Below are 8,216 nucleotides of genomic sequence, written 5' to 3'. Positions count from 1 at the left end.
TCTCTCTCTCTCTCTCTCTCTCTCTCTCTCTCTCTCTCTCTCTGTCCCTCTCCCTCTCCCTCTTCCCTGGAACCATAGTTCTACAGTTGTGTGGTCTTTTTAGCTGTGTGCTGGAAGTATTGTGGCCTATTCCTGGAGGTCTTTCTCCCCTTTCTCCCTCACCCCTCCTTGGGTGGCTCCCAAGCCATGGGATCTTGCTGGTCAAAAGAAGACTGCAGATGGTAGCTCTAGTGTTGCAGGCTTTGGCCATTGGCTATCTAGCCCTTTGTGGAAGGACCCAGCTCATCATTGGAGGGTCTGCCTGAGGGAATAAACCAGCAAAATGACTCTGTTGAAGAAAAAACCAAACCACATATGGGAAGGCAGGAGGGTGGTGGAGCAAGGGCAAGAGTGGCTCGGCCACTGGGAGAAGAGTTTGGAAAAAATGTAAAGCAGGGCTTAAAATGCACCAGGCCAGGGTGATGTTAATGCTGGAGGCTCACTGTGAGTGAAAGCCCAGCTTGGGCATGAATAGCTCTACATAGTGGCCTCTCCCTTCCAGAATTTATATAAGGGCTAATGATATATATTGGGGTAGGAGCATGAAAAATTCATTCTCCCAGGAAATGGATCTAGGGAGAGAATCCTCTCTGGAAAGTGCAAAGACAGAAGGAAACTCTTTCAAGCAAGGGGTTCCCAGCTACGCAGGCCCAGTTTACACCTCTTCTAGGAAGTCTTCCACAACCACCCTATCCCTTATGGATGCCTCCTTCCAGTGAACTTTGTAGCATTTAATGTTTCTAGCCCACCATTTATTGAACACTCCGTTTTTATGTCCTTTTCAGCTATTCTCTCATTGTTTCATAAGCATAAGTCTTATCTTCCCAACTCTCTCAGGGCCCTAGGCAACTCTCTAAGATTATAAATTGAAGAAAATATACCCAAGATGCATTTGTTGAAGCAGGTTCCTTTCCTGGGAATTCCTTACACAGTGAGATCACTATTATCCCTAGAGATAGCTTTGTCCCCAGATTGATTTATATTTATTGTATTCGACTGGATACAGCATTCTTGTTGTTGGCCGTCTTTCATGACCCCGTGGACCATGGCTATCCATGGGTTTTCTCAGCAAGGACTCTGGAGTGGTTCACCAGTTCCTTCTCCGATGGATGCAGTGAGTCCTTTATAGGAGCTTAGTAAAGATCTGAAGTCATCCTATCACAGATTGCTGGAGTTGGAAGGGACTTTAGAGATTGTTTTGTCCAACCCCTTTGATTTTACAGAGGTTGAAACTGAGACCCATGGAGAGAAACTGAGCTGCTTCACATTTGATTCCCAGGCCAGTGTTCTTTTCACTATCTCCTAAAGCCAAGAGAAGAAGTCCAGAGCAGGGCCTTCTAAATCACGGCATCTCATAAAGTCAGAGAAATCCCTGCATATTTGTTAGAGGAATAGTTTCTGCCTTTAGGTAGCTTAGATTCTAGTTTGGAAAAAAGACACATACATGAAAAGAAAGGGTTGGTATTAAATAGGGTATGCTAGGTGCCAAGCAAACCATCTGCTGGAATATACTTCTATATATACTGGAATAACTTGGATATATTTTAAGAGAGGGAGGGAGGATTTTGGTGGGTTTGGCTGGTGAGAGGACCCTCCCTGGAAGAGGTGGTACCTACCTTGTGATGGGGAAGGGGTCATCCTATGGTGGTGGGCATTGACTTCTGAGTGAGAACCTTCCACACGTACCCCCTTTTTCCCCCCTGAAAACTCTAGTCTCGAAATCCTGGAGCTTTCAATGAAACCCTGCAAAGCAGACCTAAGGAGGGAAGGGGCTGTGACCAGGGGCTCTCCAAGGGTGCTCGCGGGCTGGGGGCGGGGGAGTTTGGTCATTTTGCAATGACTTGAAATCTCTTTTGGCAGAGGGGCAGTTGGGAAGAGAAGGGGGGAGCCGGCTGATAGTTGGGCAAACCTCCGCTTTGGGGGCCGGGTCTTTCAGGGGGGGAGTGGCGTGGCCTGAGCTGCAGCAGGCTACGGGGCAGTGAAGGAGCCTTGGGTTTCAGTGGGGAAAGAATGCAAGCAAACTTTTGGAAACTTCAGTTAGGGAGGGCGGGAGGAAGGCAGGCTGTTAGTAAGACTCTGGCTCCGGGACTTCGTTCTTCAGTTTCAAGTAAACAGTCCCCCAGCCCGCCCTCCCAGCCCTCCTTCTTCCCCTTGTTCCCTCCCTTCCTCCACCCCCAGCTCCTCATTCGATGGGGCTCATGTGTTTCTATTTAAGGGCTGCAGTGTAAACCCGAGTGATTGGCGTCCGCAGCCCCCTCTTAACTCCCAGCCTAAGCTTCAGACAGCTCCAACAGAAGGAGCTGGGTCTCTGAGGGGAGAGCTGTTTATTTTTGCTGGAGTTTGCAGGGGTGGGGGGAGGTGGGGACTCTTCCTTCTTTCTTTCTTCCTTTCTTTTCCCTTCTTCCTTTCTTTCCTCTTCATTTTGTTTCCCCCCCTTTCCACCCCAGACCCAAATGCCTCCCCCCCACCCCTCCCTGGATCCCACGTTGGACCTTCATGAGGCCAGGCTGGGACAGTGCGGAGCTCCCACTGGGAAGGGACTTCTCTGCAGCCTCCTTTAGGGCCCTCTTGGATGGCTAACTAAGTCCCTGTGGGGCAGACTCGGTCCTCGGCTTCCCCCCTCTGTCCCTTCTCCTCCCTCCTGGCTTCTCCTTTTTCTCTCTCCCTCTCCCCCCCGCCCCCCCTGCACTCCTGCATCTCCCAATGTCCCCAGGCCCCGCGGCACTGCGGGCCAGAGGGGGGTATTTCTATATGGCCAGTCCTTCGGGATTATGCTGCGAGCCCCAGCTGCCCGCTGATTGGTCCGGTGCAGGCGACAGATTGACCTATCATGAATCGGATGGACAGAGGTCGGCCACCCCGTGGAGCCATGGCCGGACGCTGGCTCACCGCATGCTTTCTGCCCTCCCCAGGTGCGGACGTGAACTCGGAGCCCATGATCCTGGAGCAGTACGTGGTGGTGTCCAACTATAAGAAGCAGGAGAACGCCGAACTGAGCCTGCAGGCCGGCGAGGTGGTGGATGTCATCGAGAAGAACGAGAGCGGTGAGACCCTCCTCCCCGGTCCTGGGGGGGTGCTAGCCTGCGCCCGTCCGCTTTGTCATCTGAAAGTTATTGTTTTTGTTCCATTTCCTCCCCTGCTTCCCCTCCCTCATCGCCGCCTTCCCCCTCCCTCCCTCCTTCACTGAAGCTATACATTAGCTCCATCTGGTTCTGCGCTTGGCTGAGGGGGCTGAAGTTTCACCCTGTTGGTTTGGGCCAGAGGCCAGAAGGTTCTCTTGTGCTGTAAGAATGTCTCCCGGGCTGATGGAGTAATTAACCGGCTCCCCGTTAATGGAAAGCCAAGGCAGCTTCGCCTGGGCTGGGATCCCACTTCCAGAGACTGACCAGTAGGGCAGGCGACTCTTCCCCACCCCCCTGGCCTCCACCCTCCATCTCCCAGCCCCAGGATGGGGCGAGGTGGAGCCCCAAGGTTCTTGGAGGGATGGCATCCTCCTCTCTGTAGGCGCCTGGTTCTTTTTGTACCCCTTCTTCTCCCTTCGCTCCCGCTGCTGCCGCCTCTCCTCCTGGGACCACCTTCTTAGCCGGAGCCCAGCCAGGGACGTGGGCCACTGAGGAGACAGAGAAAGTGATGCATCTTGGCTCTCTTACCGGGGGGCCCACCCCACCCACCCCTCAGCCACCCAGAGGGTTCAGGCAACTGGGAGTCCTGGCGAGTCACGGGCTTTCCAGGTCTCTGTCCCACACTAGCTCTTCAGGTCTTTCAGAGGCCCCTGGGGAGGAAGGGTCCCTGGGGAGAGCCCACAGGTCCCCCGTGGCTTGGGTGGGGAGAGCGAGGCTCCAAGACTTACAGGCAGCACCCCGCCCCCTTCGTGCAAAGCCAAGATCAGGGTCATTAGAGGAAGGAGGGGGGTCAGTTCCCTGGATGTCCAGGAAATAGTAGTGAGGAGGCGGGAGAAAAGGGGAGAGCCACTAAGAGGCTTTCACAAACTAGGCCAAAGTACATATTGACTCAGGAGCAAAAGTCACTGTGGTGAAAGGGGAGAGCCAAGAGTCAATAGAGCTGATGGGATGTGGGGTCCATCCCTGCCGTTGGCACCCAGCCGAGCATGGCCACGCTGCTGAGGGGCAGCATTCAGGCTGGATGTCGAAGGGGCTTTCCCTCAGGCTGGTGGCAGTCTTTCCTGACTTTCATGGAAGCTTGAGGAAAATTCCTTAAAAGCATTGACATTCTCGGAGCCCTGTCCAGGATTCATCCCTCCACTGCCCTCTGGGGTTAGGGACAGGGAAGGTTCTATCTCCTCCCCTGTCTGTGCCCACCAGGGAAGAGTTGGGATGGAAAACTCCTAATAATCCCTCCAGTTTGGACAGCATTTTCTTGTAGAGTCCTTTTGTATTCAGTCTCTCATTTGAACTAATACTCCTGTTAATTAGGCAAGGAAAAGTTGTTTATTATTTTATACATGGGTAAAATATTTTTTTAAACCCTTACTTTCTGTCTTAGTAATAACTCTTAAGATAGAAGAGCAGTAAAGGCTGTGCAAACAGGGTTGAAGTGACTTGCCCAGGCACACACAGCTAGGAAATGACTGAGGTCAGATTTAAACGCAGGTCCTCCTGATTCTGAGACTGGGTCTCTATGTACTGTGTCAACCTAGCTGCCCCTTTCCATGGGTAAATGGAAGTCATTCAAAGCCTAGCCTCCTGATTCCCTGTTGGAGATGTCATTCAATCCCACCATGCTGTGGTTCTGCTGAGGGTGACTAAGTATCCTTTCACTGTTATGTCCTGGAGTGGGGAGGCTCCCATCTGCTTTGAAATAGGAAAGGAATAAACTGCTTGCAAATGAATAAACTCTTATCTTGGCTTAGAACCTCCCTTATAGAGTAGAATAAGAAGGAAAAAACCCTTTGGGGCTCATAGTCAGAGGACCAAACTCCTGGGTACAATGGGCATGTGTGTCCACAGGTATCCTGGTAGGAATAGTCATGGTCATCATGATCATTAATCATATTAATAATCATCATTATTAATTTGGGTAATTATCACCATTATTTACATAAATATTCTCATTGTTAGTTCTATTGATAATCATCATCATTATTTATATTAATCATCATCATAAAAACAAAAAACTTGCAGGTTTGCAAAGTCTTTTACCTATGTTATTTCGTTTGGTTCTCACAGCAACCTATTTTAAAGAATGAGAAAACTGAGCTTTACAGAGGTTTTGGCACTTGCCCCTGGTCACAACAACTTTAAACATTTACTATATAAAAAAGATGAACTTGTACTTGGGTCTTCTTGACTCCAAAACCAGGGCTTTATCCACTGTACCTTTACCCCTTTATCTACTGTTCACTCTATTTTAGAAGGAACAGGCATGTTCCTTCATGCGAAATTCAAGTGTAAAACAGTGAGGTAATAGAAACACAACCAAAGGAGCTCAGAAATGTAAGAGACCTTTGTAGTCATCTTGTCTGATCCCCTTTTTTTTACGAAAGGGATGCCTAGGACTAGGACAGAGAAGTTGGTTCCTGGGTCACTTAGCCAGGCAGTTGGCAGAAACTGGGATTAAAATTTGGGCATCTCCACTTCTGGTCCAAGGCTCTTTCTACCACCCCATGACCATAAGCTTATTAGAAAGTGAACTTCTTGAGGACAGAGACTATCTTTTGCCTCTTTTGGTATCACATAGAAGGCACTTTATAAATGCTTATTGATTGATAGTGGGTGCCAAAAGGGATAACTTGGTTGCCAACAAAGCTAGTGTGACCTCAGGCTACTTACTTGGGTCTAGAATGAGGATGGGGACACCCTACTTGAGTCTTCCCGGCTCATATCCTATTGAGGGTACTGAGTTCACTTCTGGGCAGCATACTGTGACGTTGACCAGCTAGATCGCTTCAGAGGAAGATGCCAGGGATGGAGAAAAGTTGCAAAATCTTTACATATGAGGAACAGCTAGAAGAACTAGTTATATTAACCTGGACAGAAGAATTAGGAAGGAACATGGTCATGGTTTTCAAACATCTGAAGATAATGTGGTGCAGTGGGAAGACTACTGATCTTAACTCACACTTACTATCTATGTGCCCCTTAGGCAAGTCACTGGATATATTGGACTAGATGATCTCTAAGGCTAAATCCATGTTCACTAAGGCTCCCATGTTGAAAAGATATTCAGCTTTTTCTGTTCAGCTCCAAGGAGCAAATTAGGACCAATAGAATGGAGAAAGATTTCCAATTCTGTATAGGGAAGAACTTCTGAATGATTAAGGCTGTCCAACAATGAGGCATCTTGTGTCATTGGAGGTATTTAACAACCAGATGCCCAGAATACTCTAGGGAAAGGTTTCTTGCATAGGAGAACTAGGTGATTTCTAAGTTTCCTTTCCAACTTTGATTTGCTGCCATTCTATGAGATGATGTAGGGACTAATGTCCACCACCATACCATATCTCCTTGAAGTCTCAGATGGTCCAGAGGGCCAACAGGAGCTACAGTCGATGGAGGAGGAAAGGTTTCTTAGAACACTTATAAATGGCTAGAATGAATAGTTAAAAAGCATAGGGAAAAAAAACCTCAAAGAAGAGTTCTCCCTCGGCTAAGAAACTCCTTAGGATCATTTTGCAGGCTCTAAGCATCCTTAAAATGTCACTCACCCTTGACCAGAATTATTTAGTCCTTGGATGGAGTTTCAGTATGGGTGAGATCACAATATAGTGGACTTTAGGTTCTGTTTTAGGTGACAGAAGAGTCATATCTTAGTTCCCAGCCTCTCACCCTCTTGCTCTCCATGTGATCTTGGACACATCAAACTTTTATGAGTGGGGCAGCTAGGTGGCTCAGTGGATAGAGTACCAGGTCTGGAGATGGGGAGGACCTAGGTTCAAATCAGACCTCAGATACTTTCCAGTTGTGTGACTCTGAGCAGGTCATTTAAATCTCATTGCCTAGCCCTTGCCCTTCTGTCTTGGAGTTGTTACGAATCCAGAAAGTTTAAAGGTTTAAGTAAATAAATAAAATCTCTGAGCCTCAACCATTTGGCCCATGAAATGGGAACAATAACGTCTTACCTCCTCGAAGGTAGAGGACAAGACCAGATGACCTTTTTGATGCCCCTGACAGCTCTGCAGCTTGTTATTCTCCAATACAAATGAATGGAAAAACCCATCTCTGAAATATGGGCTTAGATTTTTTGTTTTGTTTTGTTTTAACGGGGTTGTTTCATTCTTCCTACACCCATCCCCCACCTCAAGCAGGCTTTGAATGCCAGTGTGGGACAAGTATTTTCACATGAGAGTCGGGCACTCTTTGTTCTGCCCTGGTTCTCTTTTGCTGACATGAGAAACTGGGAAGTAAAAAGGGAACTTGAAGCTTTAGCCAGAAAATGGGGTGGGGGGCATGCAGGGAGAGAGTAGGCTTTCTCTTTTGAGGAGGATCCCCACTTCTGACCAGGAAGGTAGCTGTCGTCATGTGCAGGATGTGTGCCACTGTCTACATTCTGGAAGCTGGACTTCCAACGCAGTGAGGGAAGTTTGAACTCAGAAACAATGGCCTGACTGTGGCGTCTTTGACTGTGGAACGTGGGCGTGTTGGGGCATTTCCACTAACATTGGTGGAGCTCCGTTCTGAGCCAGCGGTGAAGCCAAGGAGTGAAATCTCTGCCTTTTTCCTGCCTCCTTTTTTTATTCATTGACAGCCACAGAATTTCTCAGTCCTTGCTGTCACTGTTAGACTCAGAGAAATCTCCAATGAGCTTCAGCTAGTCAGAGCTCCCCAAATGGTATTTCTCTGCACCTAAAAATTCCTCCTTCTGCGTATATGTGTATCTGCATGTGCATTAAGAACCCTTGGGGAACTAGGGGGAACTACATGGCTCTGTGAATTGAGAGCCAAGTCTTAGAGACTGGAGATCCTGGATTCAAATCCAGCCTCTGACACTTTCTAGCTGTGTGCCCCTAGGCAAGTCACTTAACTTCCATAGCCTAGCTCTTACCACTCTTCTGTCTTAGAACCAATATGCAGTATTGATTCCAAGACAGAAGATAAGTGTTTAAAAAAAATAAAAAAGAACCCCTGGGAACCACAGGGTAATAGAGTTTCAGATGTGCCAGTGCTGATCTGAGAAGAGATTTGATGCTAGGAAATGTAAGGTGACTCAGGGAAGCCTCA

General features: G+C 48.3%; 1 protein-coding gene across 4 annotated transcripts in view; it reads left to right on the top strand.

Moving 5' to 3' along the window:
* The window catches only part of SH3PXD2A (SH3 and PX domains 2A), a 348,301-nt gene that overhangs the window by 255,408 nt on the left and 84,677 nt on the right, over window positions 1-8,216 (top strand). For 3 of the 4 annotated variants that reach the window (XM_044665543.1, XM_044665546.1, XM_044665545.1), the window contains one exon: window positions 2,952-3,083. In XM_044665543.1, coding sequence (XP_044521478.1) covers window positions 2,952-3,083 — 132 coding nt within the window. Of the gene's footprint in view, window positions 1-2,799; window positions 3,084-8,216 lie in introns of those variants that run through there. The other variant, XM_044665544.1, reaches the window with a different exon arrangement.

The sequence above is a fragment of the Gracilinanus agilis genome, chromosome 2 (genome assembly GCF_016433145.1).
Source record: "Gracilinanus agilis isolate LMUSP501 chromosome 2, AgileGrace, whole genome shotgun sequence".
Taxonomy (NCBI): Eukaryota; Metazoa; Chordata; class Mammalia; order Didelphimorphia; family Didelphidae; genus Gracilinanus; species Gracilinanus agilis.
The sequence above is the reverse complement of the archived record's forward strand: the minus strand, read 5'-3'. Positions and strand labels throughout refer to the sequence as shown.